General features: G+C 31.1%; 2 protein-coding genes across 2 annotated transcripts; one reads left to right on the top strand and one right to left on the bottom strand.

Annotated features, from left to right (window-relative positions):
• The first annotated feature begins 7,302 nt into the window (after positions 1 to 7,302).
• LOC120090018 (large ribosomal subunit protein eL31) lies at positions 7,303 to 10,017 on the top strand. Its single transcript, XM_039047497.2, has 2 exons — positions 7,303 to 7,566; positions 9,482 to 10,017. The coding sequence occupies exons 1-2, from the start codon at positions 7,481 to 7,483 to the stop codon at positions 9,759 to 9,761; spliced, it is 366 nt and encodes a 121-aa protein (XP_038903425.1). The 5' UTR covers positions 7,303 to 7,480; the 3' UTR covers positions 9,762 to 10,017.
• Positions 10,018 to 14,308: 4,291 nt separating this feature from the next.
• On the bottom strand, positions 14,309 to 15,915 carry LOC120092184 (uncharacterized). Its single transcript, XM_039050417.2, has one exon. It carries the CDS (start codon positions 15,634 to 15,636, stop codon positions 14,539 to 14,541), a length of 1,098 nt encoding a protein of 365 aa, XP_038906345.1. The 5' UTR covers positions 15,637 to 15,915; the 3' UTR covers positions 14,309 to 14,538.
• Between the last annotated feature and the right edge of the window lie 4,119 nt (positions 15,916 to 20,034).

Consider the following 20,034-nt stretch of genomic DNA (forward strand, 5'->3'; position numbering starts at 1 on the left):
ATTAATGGATTAATAGAAAAAGGTCAAAAATACCCCCACAACTGAAAATCACTTTGTAGCTATCTTCTTTCAACTAGATCTACTTCTTCTTCTTTCACGAAGCATTTGGGTTTGCTATAATCGATTCCTCTTCGTCGGATTCTTCTTTGATTTCTTCTTCGTTCTCCTCATATTTCTTCTTCACTCTCCTCTGATTTCTTTCTCCTGATTTTCTTGCTTAGGGTCGGTGTTCTTGCTTCAAGTTGTAAAAAAGAATGAGGTGTGATTTTAACTAAAGGAAAATTAAGTTAAGATTTATGTTTTTCTCCAAATAGATTTTCTATTTTCTGCCTGCATTGTCTCGATCTTTCATCGCAACTATTTCTTCATTTTTCTAATTTATGGCTACTACTCAATGACTTCATTAACTAAGTGCACACTACCCTTGGTGTATGTATGTTTTTTTACCCTACATTCCATCCATTGAACGATTACCTATGAATTTTTTATTGAGAATGGTTACCATCATAAATCGCCCAACACTAGAAAAGAGAAAATAATCGTGATCTCTGTTGCTTTTCTAGAGTTGTTCTTGTTTTTCTTGTGTATGTCGTAACATGCATGTACTTTTGTATTAAAGAAAATTTTGTTACCTTTTTATTGTTGTATTGTGTCCATATATTAGATAATTGATGCATATTCTCAGCAATTCTTTTGTTTTGATGCAAGTTTTGGATTTCTCTTTACCAATTTATCGAGATGTGTGTTATTGTTCTTTCAATCGTATAGATTTGCGTTTAATCTAGTATGGTTGACTGGATTGAATTGAATTGGTCATTTTTCTCCAGTTTTATTTTCTCTGTTCTAGTTTCAACAATTTTTCTTTGATAATTTTGGGTTTTTGTTTACCGTTGTATTATTTGATTGAAATGAATTGATGTCTAATTGAGTTAATTGTTGTTTTGAACAAATTGGGGTTGAGTTTGAAATGAAGTGAGCCAATATTGTTGTTGAATAATGTTGAATTTGTTGATAGACTTCTATTGCTACCTGATTGCTTATATATATTTTTCAATTATTTAGTAGTTTATGGAAGTAATTTGATTGTCTACTAATTAACATCTGATTGCTTTATATTTGTCCTCAATTATTCAGTAGTTTCTAGAAGTCATTTAATTGTCTATTGCTTGTTATCTGATTGGTTATATATATATATATATATCAATTTGATTGTTTACTGATTACCATCGGATTATCTATTGATTGTCATATATTTTTTTCTCAAATAAATGTGAAGATCAAGAAAGATTAAAAAAAGCATAAAAAAACGACCCAGAAAATTTGAGAAGGGGGAATCTTCAAAACAAAAAAAGGATAAAAAGTCAAAGAAAAGCAAAAAGCATATATTGTATTTTGTTGCATGTTGAATATTGTTTGATTACATACTAATTCACTCAGGTTCATACACTAACAGGAAATTCATTCACTTGGACTCAAGTTCATTACTAATCTAAATTTGAAATTATTGAAAGTCTAAACAAGAACGTAACATCAACCCAAATGGAAAATTTTAAAAGAGGCCCATTTCAATTCAACAAATTTCAAGGGCAATTGTTGGTTCATCTCATATCAAAATTCTTTGAAAAAGATAGCACAAATGAATAGTTGTTGTTTCATTTTCAAAGTTAGACTTTCAATGGTATAATTTTCTTTGATAACTGGTCTTAATTGTAGTCCATTTCCAAAATCTTTAGAAATGTCCAATAAAGAAAATAAACATCTAATGAGAGATTTTGTTTTTAATAACGCAAATGCAGTTGACAGAAATAGCATATTAGCTTTTTTTTTCAAGTAGGCCATTTAGATGATGAATCAAGGGTTAAGCTTGCAAACTTAGAATGTTATCTAAGTATACATACTAAAGTTGATTGGAAAGAAGTTCAGATGTTGGAGGATGAAGAAACTTTAAATAACTTTCCTTGGGGTAGGTTAGTTTTCAATTTGGCTGTGGAATTCTTTCGAAAGGTTGCACGATGTGAAAGCTTAAACTTTACATTACAAGGTTTCCCCCAATTTTTGATGTGTTAGGTATATGAAATCATCTCAAAACTCTTTGAACAAAGTGTTGGAATTGTAACACAAATTAATGAAAAATACTCAAGGATGTTGAGATGGAAATCAACAAAAAAGCATGATTGGAACTACTTCTAGGAGCACATCTTCAAATCTAGTGATGTAATTATATCTACTATAGATTACCATTTGATTATATGTTTTTCAATTATAGATTACCATCTAATTATATATTATATTCATTTTATGCAGTTTACTGTTGTCCCTTTTAATCCATCTGATTTTGAATTACGTTTAAATTACTACCAACATTTTAAGAAGGAACCATTTGACGTAATTGAAGAAAAATGGGCATATAAAAGGACAATAGACTTGGATGATGATGAAGAACACTTGAATGAACAATCAAGAGAGGGTTCAAGGAAAGAAGCCTTTGTAACAATTGAAATGAGGCAAGTAAAAAAGGATTTGGTCTTTTTAAAGAAGGAAGATACTAGATTGATAAAAGTTACATATGAAACGTTGGGATTACTAAACTCCATCGTATAAATTATCAATGAAAGATTACCTCCAAGAAACAACTTGGATAAGCTATCTCAAGATTCAATCTATCCAAATAATCCTCCTATAAAAAGTCTTGAAATAATTGAAGATGAGATGAATGTGCATCGTTTGGAGGATAAAGAGGTAATTATTTTATTTTATTAGCTTACTAATACATTTTGGAACTAAGTATATTAACTTATTGATACCTTTTAATTTTTGTTTAGATTGCTGAAGAAGAAGAGGGACAAAAGGGGGTAGAACACCAAGAAAAAGAAAAAGAACAAGGACGAGAACAAGATGAGAATGACTAAGAAAAATAAATTGGAATACAAGAAAGAGAAGAACAAGAAGATAATGAAGGACAGAAACATAGAGAACAAGAGGAATGATAAGAGAAAAAAGATGGAGAAGAATTGGAAGAACTTTTGAGATTAATTGATGAATTTGTCAACATTAACTAGGTGATATTGCTATTCCAAATTAAGTTGTTTCCGACTATCTTCTAATTGATATATGATTCTCATCCGATTGACTTTGATTACAATCCAAAAACCCGGTAGCACTATTTTCTTCATGATCATCTTCATTAATTTATTGTCTCATCACCTATTTTATGATCTAATAGCCTTCTGATTACCTTTATTTTTTCCACACATGGTTATCAATTTTTTTATTTTTTTTTGTGTGTGTGTGTGTGTGTGTGTGTTGTAATAGGTTGGAGAACATGAAACCCACGAGTTAGAGACAACAAAAGAAGGAAATGAAGAGAAAGGGTGAAAGAAAAAACATGACAAAGGCAGAAAATCGTTAACATTGTTTTTATTATAATTGTTATTTGATTACCACACGATTTCTATCAAAGTGCTATTCGATTACTATTCATATACTTATTTCTAATTCACTCTTTTTCTTTAGGTTGTTGAGAATAGAGTGTAGACGAGAAAATATTCTCAAGATAACCCTAAAGTGGAGAATGAACGACCAAAAAGAAAAGTGAAATCAACTCCTAAGGCTATTGATTTTGAAATACCAAAGAAGCACAAATCTCCAAGAAAGAATAGAGTGCAGACGATTACTATTCATACTTATTTCTAAATTGCTATTCGATTACTATTCATATACTTATTTCTAATTCACTCTTTTTCTTTAGGTTGTTGAGAATAGAGTGCAGACGAGAAAATCTTCTCAAGATAACCCTAAAGTGGAGAATGAACGACCAAAAAGAAAAGTGAAATCAACTCTCAAGGTTGTTGATTTGGAAATACCAAAGAAACATAAATCTCCAAGAAAGAAACAAAACACATACACAATTATTAATGAGACTTTTTTTTTTTTTTGAGAACTTTGTAGATTTCGATGTTACAATTTGTCTTTTGTTGAAAACATGTTATGTCTTTTGTTGATAACTAGTTGATGTTAGGTTTGAGTTGAACAACGTTGTCATCTAATGTTAAAATTTGATATGTTAATCTTTGATGTTAGAACATATGTTTTGATTGATAGTGACATGAATTGTAAAGCCTTCAGGAAATAATAGGTTTTACCGAAAATAAAAAAATCTATCCAATTTGATATTAGACTTTGATGTTAGTCTTTTACTTTAATTTTTCCACTTATTAGCAATGTTCAGCAACATGTTACCATATGATTGTCTTGTAGTTTTATCAATTAGTTAATAGAATTTGATAATTATTTGATTTCGTTCTGATTACCATCTGATTAACTTTTAATATGAATGTATTCAAGAGTACCTAACTTGCATATATATAACTTTAATATGGTGTAGAGAATTTGATTTTAACAACATCATTCATATACTAAAAGAGGTGCAAAATCAATTGACTAATATATTGTTCTTAAATGAAAACAAATATTAAAGTTATCTTTGATGCCCATAATATGACCATTCAAATAGGTGAATTTTTACATGTTGTCTTGTATTTTTGTCGTTTGGTTAGTAGTTTATTTGATGCCCACAATATGATCATTCAAATAGGTGGATTTTTACACCCTGTCTTATATTTTTATCAATTAGTTAATAGTTTCTGACGGTTATCTAATTTTGTTCTGATTGCCATATGATTACCTTTTAATCTTTGTAATATTATCATCTAATTATCTTTTAATGTGAATGTATTTAAGAGTGCATGATTTGCATATATATAACTTTAATATTGTACAAGAATTTGAGTTTCACTCAAAGGATAATAGCAATATCATTAATATTTCATATACTAACCAAAGATGCAAAATCAATCCACTAATATATTGTTGTACACCGTTGTACTGAACCTATCAAAACAACACACCGTTCTTACTCAAATAAGAAAAAATATACTCAAATGAAAACATATATAAAGCTATCTTTGATGTCTACCATATGATCATTCAAATAGGTTTATTTTTACATTTTTTTTTATTATAACCACTACGCTTACAACGGCTACGCTTCTTGCGCTTTCCCAATTTATCAATTGAAGGGATCCTTTGCTTTTGAGGTCTTCTTGCTGGATGTTTAACAATTGGAGGCAATATAGTGTCATTCACCGCTACAATACTACATTCATTATAGTTACCAATAGAGTGAACAATACTATTATAAATTGATGCCAATGTGCTAGCAAAATAATACTTTGAGACAAGAGAATAAGGATTTAAATCAAGGGTACGAATAACAACAAGAGCATGACTGCATGGTACTTTTTCCAAACCCCAAACATGACAAGTGCAACTATTACAATCTAATTTTACCAAAAAGATTTTATCTCCATCAAGTACTTGATATTCAAAATCTTCAATAGGATTAATCTTTAAAAATTATAAAATCAAAATAAGTAATATAAGCATGCAAATAAAAGAAAATAACTCATAACTGATTAATAAAGTTCAATACAGTCAATATAATATGGAAATCCAATATCAACCTGACAATAATCACTATAAGATAACGATGCAATAATCAAACAGAAATCAAATAGTAATTATTTACTATGAAACTCCGTAATTCATCAGCTAAATTTCTTATCACTTCTTTAGCCCAACTAGTCAAAATACTCTTCAAAGTGGATGTTGATTTACTTCTATCATAAAACCATTGTTGAAGTAACTCTCGGATTGCATCAAGCAATGAAGAAACGAGTAAATTTCTAACATTTTTCAACTCTAAATTCAAACTTTCGGAACTATTAGTTGTCATCATTTGATATATTCTTTACTTAGAGTAGACACGGGTCCATCTCTCAAACCCAACATTCCTAAGATATTCTCTAATAGATGAGTATATTGACTCCATCCATCTCATATGCAACTCAAAATCATCTATTGTATACGATTTTGCACACTGACGAAATTTTTTTTATATTGTAGAATCTTTGAATGAATGTCTCAAATTGTTCAAGAGATGTTTCATACAATCACAATATTGAGCCAATAGAAACACCTTTAAAACATATTTTGAAATTATTATATGTCTATTAGATACAATAACTAATCCCTCATGGTCTCTGAAACAAACTTTTAACTTTTCAAAAAACCACTTCCAAGAGGCATTATTTTATGAATCTACTATACTGAAAGCAAGAGGAAAAATATTATTATTACTATCCAACGTTGAGGCAGTCAATAACGTTCCAGCAAACTTACACTTTAAAAATGTCCCATTAACATAGATATTTGGTCTACAGTACGTCCAACCTTCATTTGGTGACCCTATAGCCATGAAGCAATATTTAAAATGACCATTTAAATCTAATTCATATTCCGTAAATGAACCTAAAAAAATGAGAAAAATAAAGCACTTAATATGGGTACAAGCTGTTTACTGATATACTAATTAATAGGTATATCAGTCAAGTGATTACTAATTGATTACTATAAAATTGATCGATGACATAGAAAAGTAAATGAAAAAAACAAACATAGATTCATTTCTTTTAACTTCAAAAAGAACTTGGGAATCAAGGCATAAGAATCATCGGCATCTCCTTTCAACATCTTCATAATGGATTATTTTGCCCTCCAAGCTTTATAATAACTAACAACCACCTCATACTTCATTCGCATATGATGTATAAAATATTTTGGTATTAAATGATCATAAGTATATCCAAAATTTTCAACCATACAATGACTAATAAAACTGTGAAGATGCTTGCCTGTGAGAAGAACGAACCATTAAAGAGCAATTATGTTCACCAATATACTTCCTAATCATCCTCAATTCACTACTTTTATAGTGTGATGCTCTAGCAAACTATTGGCAATCATCTTGAATACATTCCAACTCAACATATTTTGAATTTGACCTCAAAATTCTAAACTCAAAATTATTCTTTAGATATGAGCTGAAACGACTTCAACAAAATTTCTTCACTAACAAATAAGTCCTTCTTTAAAGACAATGCAGAAGATATATTATTAATGTCTAAAAACTTCTAATTCACCTTCAAAATCAGCCTCAATGTTAGAAGAAGTAGTAGCTACTGAAACCTCTAAAAGCATATTCATAGCATGAGCAACTAAAGGATATTTCAAAATTCATCCTTAACCATAGTAAAAAAACAACATACATCTTTATCTTCGAGAATCTTTACAACATGTTGTGCCCTAGTACTATCTAAGTTTAATAAAATTGAAAATTGAAAGTTCAGTTCAATAGATGAATGGATACTACTACAAAATAACATTTCTAATTAAGGTATGTTATTTTTGGCCGAATCCAAACACTCTTAAGATTATAGAACATAGGAAAAAATATATATATATATTTTAGTAATTTTTGTTAAAAGTCCTTAATTTATATAAGTCAGTCACGGTCGTCGTCGTTGTGTTTGCTAGGGTTTCATCTTCAGCGGCAGAGAGGTTTGCAGGGCCGGGAGCAAAAATGGCGGATAAGTCGGCTAAGGCAAGAAAAAGTGAGGTCGTCACGAGGGAGTACACCGTCAATCTCCACAAGCGCCTGCACGGATGGTAACTCTTACTCTTTCTCTTAGATTTGCTGGTTTAGATCTGGTGAAAAGTACACATGAAGATGTTTCAATTCAAGTTCACTTTTCGGGCTCCTTTATTTGGCTCGTCATGTTCTTAGTAGTGGATTTAGTTGTAGCTTGTTTCATCGGCCTGAGTTTGTTCCTTCTGTGATTTAGTTTAATTTCAAAGTTTAACTCGAAGGAGCCCATTGTTAGGGTCTCATGCCGTCATATATAAAAATGATGTTTTGAAATAACGTACAATTATCTAATTTGATTATCTTTGAATTGAATCTTCTGTTGATGGGTTGTGTTGTTTAAGTGACAAATTGTTTAGATTGCTTGCAAGTTAGGAAGTTATATATGAGTTCAGCTAGAAGAGTTTGGTGTCATTGGAACTGTTATTTTCTTTCCATGATAGAGTATTGGTTCCTAGCGAACAATTGATGTGATTACATGTTAATATGTTATTATTCCTTCTCCCAGGGCGTCTGGCCTACGCATGGTTCTCATCTTTCATTAAGGCCTATATCTTCAATTTTATGGTCCTAGAAAAGTATCCGTATGAGTAACTCTGTCATTGTTGGAATATACTTAACCACCATGGATTTGACTTAGTGGTCAATAAGCTCCTTGAGAATAATAAAGAGGTAATGGATTTAAGCCATGGTAGCCGTCTTTCTAGGATTGAATATTCTATAGTTTCGTTTGGGAACCAAATGTAGGAGGGTTTATGCACTCATCTTTTGAGAATAGTTAAGGTACACACAAGCTAGCATGGACACTCACAAATATCAATAAAGAAAAAGAGAGAGATATCTGGAACTCTAGGAAACACGGACACTTGTTGAACATGGATATGTCCGAACATGTTTGGTACCTGACATCGCTAAAAAAATGTGTCTGAATTATTAATATTTTCCCTTTTCTAATTGTAGACATGTGTGGACATGGCTCAAACACAACTCTTAAAAATATTTAACCTAAAAATTATGGGGAAAACAGAGATTTTCAAATAGACTGAATCCTTGTATATTAGTCAAGCCTAAAATTTTAAGATAACATCTTTTCCTCCAGTCGTAACCAACTAAACCTTTTAAGCTTTCAAATATCGTGAATTGATGTAACTTTGTATGTTTTTAATGAAGTATACTTTGTTTTATATTAAATTTACATGTTTTTTTCTATAGAAAAACATTTATATATCAATATATACTCATTTTATTTTTTTAAAAAAAGTGTCTCCCAATGTTTCAACGTCCTACTTTAGAAATTGATCATGTCATCGCATCCATGTCCGTGCTTTTTAGTTAGCACTTTTGTGCTGTTGTTTCTTAACCTGTGGATGTTGATCCTCAACATATCACTGGTAAATCGATTAGTTACATTACTTTATCAGCATGCTTATTTCACTTTGTGTTTCTCTCTGGTTCATTCAATAGATATGTTTCCGATTTGGTGCCAGCTTCCGTCCCTGTATTCCTTTCCTTGGTTTGTTTCTCATGGCATCCAACTTTAGTCTCACATTATGTTGTCATTAATCGTTCCTATTTTATCAGATGTCGCTGAAGGGATTAATATGTTGTTATTAATCATAATCTGATTGTCCAATTTAACCAGTCTCTAGTTTGAGTGACATCATTAATGGCTTAGAATTTGTGACTGAACTTCATCCTTTCAATATTGTTCTTGTTTACTGGGAAAGAAGTGTAAGTTCTAGAAAGATATCTTGTTCCCGATGATGGTATTGCCATTTACGAGTATAACATGCTCAGCTTCAATCTCTTTTGATTTTTGGAACTTTATTGCCTTGGAATTAGTTTTCGATTCCAATTTCCTTTATTTCCCATCTTGTTAGATACCTTCTGTTTCTTGGATGCTTTTAGTGACTCTTTATTCTCGATACTCTTATGCAGCACATTCAAGAAGAAAGCACCGAAGGCCATCAAAGAGCTCAGAAAGTTTGCTCAGAAGGCTATGGGTACCACTGATGTTAGAGTGGACGTGAAACTTAACAAGAATATATGGAGTCGTGGAATTAGGAGTGTGCCTCGGAGGGTTCGTGTCCGTATCGCACGAAAGCGAAATGACGAGGAAGATGCCAAGGAGGAGTTCTATTCCTTGATAACTGTGGCAGAGGTACCTGCAGAGGGATTGAAGGGCTTGGGTACCAAGGTCATTGACGAAGAGGACTAGATTAGCTTTGCCAAAACCAGCCCAAATTTTTGTATGTTTTTAGCTCACTGATCCAGTTTTGACTTGAGGTTTTGTCTTCTTTGCAACGTAAGAGAAAAATTGTTTGTTTCCACAATTAATGAGTTTTGTATTAATTCTCGTGTGATTTATTCTGTCAATGATTCATGTTTCATGATGTTGTTGTTGATTCTGACAGACCACCATTCTGATGTAGAAAAATGATCACTGATGATGAATTATCCTGCCAGTTCTTGAAGTTTGGTTTAGTTTGTATCTAGTCAATGAGTTTTCAAACTGAACAACTTTACCCTTGAAATTTAAATAAAATTTCTAATTATTAAACTTAGATCTAGCGATTTCCATCTTCTTTCTCCTTTCTACTTCCATATTCTTCCTTCCATTAAGACTAGACATCGCCAGTCGTCGTCATCGACCACAAAATTTTTCTCCATTTTCCCTTATTCCCTTCTCCCTTTTCGGCTCGTTGCTCATTCCAGGAGCTCACTTGCCAGAACAAAGGAGGTTTTTCTCTTGTTCCAGAATGGGGAGGAGGGAGTTTGTTTCATTTTATTTTTTTCGACGACTGGTTTGAATGGAAAAAGGAAGATGGAAGAAAAAGTAAGAGAAGAGGGAAATTAAAAAAAAAAAAAAAAAAAAATCTTTAGTTTAATAATTATGAAATTACAATCAAAATTATAGGCGTTCCTTCGTAGTTTTCTGTGAGTGATTGACGAAAAAATTGATTTTGAGATGCTACCAAATTCAATCTAAACCAAATCTAAGGGACTAAAAAATCTAAACCAAATTTAAGGGACTAAAAATGTAACTTTTTTTTTTCTTTTTTCAACGATTAATATTGGCTGACGATTTTAGTTTGAGGGCCTTATTTGTTATTAAGGGGTGTTTGGCTCATCAACATGAGTTGAGTTGAGTTGGTATATTTTATGAACTCACCCAACTCTCCATTCTTCCAATATTTTTAATGGCTCCACCCATTGTTTACTATCGGTGACTATCAATGACAACTTTGTGACTAACTTCAGGCTCCGATAACTACCTCCGATGACAATTTCGAGCTTCAACCACCACCTCTGATGATAACCCTGATAACTAACTCCGAGTTCCAACAATCACGTTCAATGACAATTTTGACAACTAACTCTAGACTTCGACAACTTTGGTGACCCAACTTCGACGACTACCTTCGTGCGACCAACTCCGACAATTACTTTTGCGCGACCAATTTCGACAACTAGTTTTAGGCTCCGACAACCACTTTTGACAACAAACTATGATGACCAACTCTGACAATCCCCTTCGTACACTCCAACTACAAATTTCGATGAAAATCACCTTCGATGACCACTTTCAAGCGAGCAACTCTGAGACAATTCAGGGTTTTGACAACCACCTCCGACGACAAATTCTGAAAACCAACTCTAATACCACCTTCATATGACCAACTTCGGGATCCAACAACCGCCTCTGACTACAAACTCTGATGAAAATCATCTTCGACGACCACCTTCATGCGACCAGCTCCAAACTCGAAAAACTACCTCCGACAACCAACTCCAATACCACCTTCATGCGACTAACTTCAAGCTCCGACAACCACCTCCACCTACAAACTCCATCGAAAATCATCTTCGATAATCAACTTCGACAACCACTTTCAACTATTATAAATGACTATTAAAGTATATTATAGAGTTGTTGATTATATAAATAATAGTATTTTTTTTCTACATTAAGTGTAATATTTATATGTAAAAAATTGTAAACTATATTTTTATTTAATTGAATTCACATATCAAGTGAGTGTTAAAAAAATTTAAAATGTAGTTGAAAAATATGTAACATATAACAAAAAAAAATTCATAGAATGATTTTTTTTTTTTTTTTTTTGCAACATTTTCTAGCAATAATTAGTGAAAATAAAGATTTATTCTCCAATAATCATCCAAATTTGGAGAAATTGAAAGCAAAATTGTCTGAGTAAATGTGGTGACATAACATTGGCTACTAAGATGATGAGGGAGATTCAATTTTGAAAATTCATGATAGAGTAAACAACCCGAAGAAGAAGAAAAAGAAGATAATAATGAAATTCATGAAGAAAAATTAGAAATCAAAAGTTTTGATTTCTCTTTGGTTTCTCATTTTATTTAACCATATTTCTACAAGAAATGTAATTAGTTAATTTTCGTTCATTACCCAAAAAAGAAAGAAAGAAAAACTTTAAAAATTAAAACAAAAAAAGTTGCAATCTATATTTTATTCAAACAAAAATAAGTAGAATTATTGAATAAAAAATTTTCAAAATAAAAATAGTAATCATAAAAGTCGATTATTTTGGGTTCAAAAAGTTGAACTAGATACACCAGACATATGAACTCAACTATGCACCTCAAACACAAATATATAAACTCGAACCAAATAATCATCCCAAACACAAATATATAATATGAACTCTAAACATCCTATCTCAATTCAATGCTTCAAACAATCTCTAACAATTTTTTCACATTACTATAATATAACTTTGGTCCTGTATTTTAGATTTTATTTTAGTTTAATTTTTGTACTTTTAATTATCTAAATTAATTTTATGTGCTTTAACTAGATTTTACATTTAGTTATTGTGGTTAATCTATTGAATCTATAAATAATAATAATAATAAAAAACTAAAAATAGTATGCATTGACATTTCCTAAATAAAATCTGAAAATTATATTTCTGTTTTTTTTTTTTCTTTCATGAAAATTATTATTATTAATATTATTACTATTTGTCAAATGACTAAATTTATGGTTAATTAAAGGTATGACGGTACAAGAAGAAATTTTGACAATTGAAAATATAAAAATCAAAATATAATGCTTTAAAATAAGAGATTAAAATTATATTTAAACCTATAATTTATTCATTTTTATTTGTTTTTATTTTAACACAAAACCCATCAATGTCCATTAATGTTGTAGGACACTGACAGCTGCCTCCATTCCAAGTTCCAACTTATGCACTTTAATTTATTTCAACCCATTAAAGTGCTATCTATTTTTTAACAATTCAATATGCTAGAAACCTTCCCATCTCCACAATTCCAGAAAAATTTATTGTATCAGAAGAGTATTATACTCCTTTATTTATATTACAAATTTATTTTCATAAATATTGATAAACTTTGTATTAAGATAAATAGAGCACATTCCATTTTTAAAAATATATTGATATGACGTACCGGGACAGCACTAAAAAGTTTCCCCAATTGTAATATTTAAATTATAAAGTTAAGCGACTAATTTGGATATAACCTCAAGTAGTTGGTAGTTAATTTTTTTTTTCAAATACAAATAGGAATACATCATTTGACCTTAAAATAAGGAATGTCAATTATTGTTAAATTATATTCACTTTGACACAACTTTTCTAAACTTTAAATTATGAATTACAAAACTAAAAGTTTACATTATACTTTTATTATTTATGGAAATTGATGTGCTGCAGAAACATGAAACAATAGATAAATAATGCACAAATTTTTCAAAATGAGTTTAACTCAACGATAATTAACATGGCATTTTTTTTAGAGATTGAAGGTTCAATATATCTAAAAAAAAAAATAATGTACAAATTTGATGAGGAAACTTTTTTTAATAGTTCTGTTAAACTAAAAATGGGCTAAACAATAAATTAGCATTTAGCATATTGTTATTTGTTGTCAATTAATATTTTATAAAATTATATTAAATAATCATTAAATATCCATAACAAATAATGTTCATTTTGTTCCAAAAATAATAATAACAACAATCATGTTCACTTAATTAGTGATAAATTACATCATTTATTATATTATGTGAGTAATGTCTCTCATACGCCCATAGAAAGCTAATTAATGCTAATACTCTCTTTCTCTCTCTACTTAATGAACGAATATTCCTTTCTCTGTCACTCTGAGTCTTAATTCGCAAATGAAGAATTATTGCAATGCATTGAAGTTGTACATTTCACAACAGTTTTTTTTTTCTCTCTAAACTTGGATTAGATTACATTTGGAATCTTATTTTTTTTCTTTTCATATTTTTTTAATTAATTAGCTTTTTTTTAGAGAAAAAGTCATTAAACTATTTTCTTTTTTGAAAATTAAACTATTTTCTTTTTTGAAACTGATCAATTTTGGGAATGTTATTGGTCCAATTTATTTTGTGTAAAATTTTATTCTATTTAAATTAATGGGTTTATGAAAAATTTTACATTTTTTTAAAAAATGAATATGTGAATTAGCTGATCTAAATCGATAGTTAAAATTGAAATACTTATATAAGTAAGGTCCAAATTTTATATTTTCCTTTATTTTTTAATGTTGGACAACAGAGGAGAAAAGCTCTTCCTGAGGGAGAATATTTTTTTCCTTGAAAAAAAGAAAAGAGATAAAACACGTGACCTTTCACCTTTTCACGTGCAATGCGGCCTCCTCCAATTTTATATGAAAAAGTAACATTCTCAATCCTTAACAGAAAAAAAAGAAAAAAAAAAGCACTAAATTTAATTATTTCTAAGATTCAGATTGCATTTGATAAAAAAAAGAAAAGAAAAAAAGAAAAAAAATAATAATAACAATTTAAAATAGTAAAACACCCCTATTCACTAAAAATCCACACAAAAGTATTTTATTATCACAGTTTTTTTTTTTTTTTTTTTTTTAAAAATATAAACAACCCCAACGCCTCGGACCGGACCCATCCATTCCGGCTAACGCGACCGGTTTTCTCAACAGGTCCTTAACGGGTTCCCACAGAGACAGTCATTATTGGTAAACGACGACGCTTCAAGGTGATCAAACGGCGACCCGATGGGTATTGACCCGCAAAGATGGTTATGGCTTAGATCCAAATGCCCAACGTATTTGGCTGACGACAATGAGTTTGGTATCGGACCTTTCAAAGCATTGAACGACAAGTCGAGCGCCATGAAGTATGAATCCGGGCAGAAAACGTCCGGAATCTGCCCTTCCAGACCGTTTCGGCTCAAATTCAGAATCCCTAATCCACCATTGCTGATCAGAGTTGGAGGTATTTGTCCTGAGATTCTGTTACTATCCAGGTTTAAAGTAGATAGAACCGGCATGTTCCCGATATTCACCGGAATGAACCCGGAGATGCCGTTCATCGACAAATCCAAATCCGCCAGCCGGGCCATTCTCGTAACCGAAGCCGGAATCGATCCGCTGAGTTGGTTCCGGCTAAGGAGCGCTCGACTTAGCATCTCTAATTTCCCGAAATCGGATGGAATTTCACCGGAGATTTGATTGTTCCTGAGATCCAGATGCTTTAGACCGCCGATATTGACGATCGATGCTGGTATAGTACCGGAAATCGCATTTTCCGCGAGGTTAAGCACGGTGAGGCGGTTTAGGTTTCCGATATCCGAAGGAATTTCGCCGCTGATTTTGTTTCCAACCAGGTCGAGAACTCGGAGATGGCTGAGTTTGGTTAAGCATTTCGGAATCTCGCCGGAGATTCCTTTCCAATCAGCAATGACAAGGATCGTAAGCCTATCGAGCTTACAAATGTCGGGAGAAATCGAGCCGGTCATGTACCCAGTTCTTCCTGCCTTCTCGAAGATCGGATCCTCAGACTCGCCGCGGAGGCTAATGTCAGTGACCTTAAGAGTTTCAGGATCACAGCTAACGCCGTACCAGCCGCCGCAACAGGAATCTCCAGTCCATGAATTGAAGATTCCTAAGTACGGCTCCTTCAACGCCGCCTTGAATGAAAGAAGCGCCGCTCTGTCCGACGGCGAGCAAGCGTCGACAGCAGCGAAGAGGAAGAAGACAACAAGTAAGATTCTCAACAATAACATTGTCATAATGCTGAGGGTTTTTTGTTGTGAATGAATGAGAGAGAAGTGGTTGTGATGAGTGAGTAAGATCTGCCATGGCAGCCATTGTTATGTAGGAGAAGGAGGGAAGGAGGGGAAAGTGGGACAGTGGCAATTTGGTTTCAATGCAGGTGGGTAGATTACCAAAATAGCCCTGGTGAAGATGATAATTACAATCTTGCAGGTTTGTGACTGTGGCACATGCACAAACCTTGATGACCTTTTTGAGGATAAGGAAATTTTTTAGGAAGGTGGAGTCTTAAAACAAGAGTTGGAAGAAAGCTGATTCTATTTTTTTTGTTAATTAATTTATATTTTATTTAATATTTTCTTTATCGTCTCATGGTTTTGTTGGTCCATTCTTGTAGTTACAACATGGATATCTTTATTTTCTTATTTACTATAAATAATAATAGATTTTCTCGGGGTTTTTTTAATAAATAATTGTAATCTCTCAACTATCAATCTTATTATTTATTAACTTTTTCCAAAAATTAAACTTATTTTCTCTCCAATTCTTAGGATGGCATGCATATTTTAAGTACAAAAGTTAAAATATTAGCCGACTTTTAAAAACAAAAATAAAATTTTTAAAACTAAAGATTTGGTAACTATTTCATTTTTTTGCTTTTGGTTTTTGAAAATTAAGCCAATTTCATTTTCATTTCTTGCAATGATTTGTATCTTTCTAAAGTACAATGATTAAGTTATTAGTTAAATTTAAAAAACAAAAACAAATTTTTAAAAGTTATTTTTCTAGTTTTTAAAATTTGGCTTGGTAGTAACTAACTACGAAAGAAATTTGAAGGTAGAAGTATTGTCTATAGATTTAATTGTCAAAAACAAAAAAAAGAACAAATAATTATCAAACGAGACCTATATTTTTAAATTTTCAAAATTTGACTCAAGTTTTGAAAACATAGGTTAAAAATAGATTACAAAGTATGAAAGTTAGAGGTGGAACTTGTATCTTATACACTTAATTTTCAAAAATTAAAATTCAAAATCAAAAATTTTTTTTAACGTTTTTTTATTATGGTTAATGAATTTTGAAAAGAATTTTTAAAAAATAATTATTTGCGTGAGTAGGAGAATTGATGGAAAAAAAATGACATGCACCAAAATGACTATCAATTTATAAAAAGTTTTAGGAGCCAATACATTTATATTATATATTGGGGGATGATTGATATATTGAGAATTTACTATTAAATTTCCCTCTTGCATTTATTTTACCCAAAAGTTTATGTGATATCATACCGACTCAACGATTTGCTGTTATTGAACACAACAGCAAACTTTGACAAGTCAACCAATCCCCCACTCCCACTTGGTTGAAAAAAAAATACTAATATGATTTAATAAATTCATCGAAAATTAAATTTATTTATAAGTTATAAAGTGGAGTCCTTATGTAATAAAAATTATCATTTAATTTTGACGAAAATTTTTACAATTAAGCTAAATTGCTACAAATTATAAAATGCAAGGATTAAATTATTACTTATTAAAGTTTAGAGATTAAATTGTTATAAATTTAAAAATATAGAGACTAAATTATTACCAATTAAAACTCATGAATTTAATTATTGGATGAGAAATATTACACTCCTTTAATTATGAATATTACAAAAAAGAATAAAATTCAAACTTTGTAAAGTGAATTTTATAATCTACTTTCAAGGAATAACCATGATTGATTTAATGTTAAACCTTATCAACAATCATTTTATAGTTAATTTTTTATGAAAAAAAAATATCTAGCAATTTATACATATGGGACCCTTTTAAAAACACAAAATTTGGTGCATTTCCCTTAAATTGCTTTGTGTGGGGATCTTCAAATCCTTCAAGTTAGATTTTGTAAAGAGATTGGCTTGATTAGCTTTTTGTAGTGAAAAGTGAAGAGGCACAAAAGAATATCATTGCCTCTACAGGGACATATTCAGCTTTCTTTTATTTATTTTTTTTATTTTTTCTACTGTTTTTCTTGAAACAAGCCATATGCCAATGTTGTTTTTAGGCTTAGTGTATTAATATGACTATCTTACTGAAGGGTTGCATGGTAAGCCCACCTTAGATAGGTTGAAGGGGAAAATTAAAAGGATATTGTCCTTTTAAAAACTATTTAGAAAAATATTGTTGTTTTCAAACTATTTGTAAGAATATTATTGTTTTTTTTTTTTTTTAAATAAGTCGAGGGTTGAAATTCGACCTAGATAGGTCGAATTTTGAACCTTCAACCTTCGTCGAACTTTGAACCCTCGACCTTGCCTTCTTAATATTATTATTGAGTCTGTTTAATTATCATTCCGGAGACCTTCCTCTATCAAAAGATCGTATTTCTAAATTTTCATAAGGTCCCCCTGGAATTCCTTCCAAAACTTGTTGAATAATTCCTTTCAAAGCTTGTTGAATCTCCTTCTTTTTGCCACTAAACTTCTCAATCAAATTCGAGAGCGAGATCATGAGAGAGAGCGAGATTATGAGAGAGAGCGAGATTTTGAGAGCGAGAGCGTGAGCGAGTGCGAGAGCATGAGTGTGTGCGAGATAGCGAAATTTTGATAGAGAGCGAGAATACCGTACAAATTTCCCCTTTTTTTTCCTTTTTAATTATTACACATTCTACCTTCTTCTTTCTAATCTTTTTTTTTTTTTAATTTTTCATTTTATAGAAACAATTTCTAAAAATATTTTATTATTTTATTTAAACTCTAAAAAGAATAAATTAAAAATAAAAATAATAACTCATAAAAAAAATGTAAATTAAATATCTCATTTATATCAAAATAATTACAAAAATCAATGTGTCCCACAAGGCGGGTTCTTCTTGATGTTGCTCTAGTACTTCTGCAGGCGCTTCATAATATTCATTATGCTCTCCACGACCCCGACCATGTCCATGCACGTATGAAGACGAAGGACCAGCCTCTGAGTCATAATGTCCTGAACCAAATTCGCAACCTCACGGAGTCTACTGTTGTTCGATCTCCTATCTCTCAACCAAGGCTGTGATCAGATGTCAGACCAACTGAATAAATCCTGCCTCTCGACGTCTGTAAGATATTTCTCCAGTAGTACGATCTCGCCATACAACATATGATCGATGAATTGTCTGGTCGTACAAAACATTCGAGATCAATAGGTCCTGGGTTTATCTTGACGCTCCAATGCATCCCTTATTTCTGCTCTTCTTTTCTCGAAATAGTTCACGCATTTGAAGAATGTTATCTGAGCAAGAGCATTTATAGGCAACATTCGAGCTCCTTTGATGACTCCATTTATGCACTCTGATAGATTTGTCGTCATCCACCCATATCTGAATCCTCCATCATGTGCTTGAGTCCATTGCTGTAAACTAATGTTGTAAAAAAAAAATTAGACAGCTCCGATTTATTCATTTGATATCTTCAATTGCTTTGTTGAACTTTTGAATTTGAAACTGACACCCGACACGATAAACATAATTTTTCAATGAATTAAATTTATACTTTTTATTGAAGTTGTTGACGATATGTCGTAAGAATAAACAATGGTGACATTTCAGTCCCATCCAACCATTTGCTGGGCTGTTCACTGCTGCAATTATACCAGCATGTCGATCTGAAATTAAACATACCTCTTCGTGTGTTACAATTTCTCTCAGGTGTTTCATACTTAGTGATCTCGAACAAGCCATCATACCGAGCGGTACTGTTCATGTAACAAGTGGCAAGCATTCGACATTCCATGCTCGCATTTTTATGGCCATTTGCTCACATTTTAACATGAACTACGAAGATTTTATTGAGGACTACTACAAATTGTCAATGTATGCTGAATGTTACTCTCCTCAATTTCAACCTGTACTGCATGAAGATCACTGGATCACGCACCCTAATATGCTTGTCTTACATCCTGATCCATCGTTATTGAGAAGACTTGGTAGACCAAAAAGTTCACGTTATCACAACGAGATGGATTGGACAGAACCAACCACTCGACAATGATGCGGATTTTGTAACCAGTTAGGACATAATCGAAGGAAGTGTCCTTCATTACTAATACAGACTCTAGATAGTTAGGGATTGAATAATAAATAATTTTTTTTTATTATATATTCATTTTATTATAATTTATTGTATATTCAATTTTTTTATAATAATCTACTATACATTCAAATTTTTTTTTTGTAATCAATAAAAGTTTACATTATAATAATCTAATATATTCAATTTATAATAATCTAATATATTCAATTTATTGTCTAATGATTATTCAATTATAGTATAATAATATAATATATTCAATTTGTTGTCTAATGATTATTCAATTATAGTATAATAATCTAATATATTCAATTTATTGTCTAATGATTATTCAATTATAGTATAATAATATAATATA

This window comes from Benincasa hispida, chromosome 11, assembly GCF_027475165.1.
Source record: "Benincasa hispida cultivar pf3 chromosome 11, pf3_genome.v1.1, whole genome shotgun sequence".
NCBI classification, from domain to species: domain Eukaryota; kingdom Viridiplantae; phylum Streptophyta; class Magnoliopsida; order Cucurbitales; family Cucurbitaceae; genus Benincasa; species Benincasa hispida.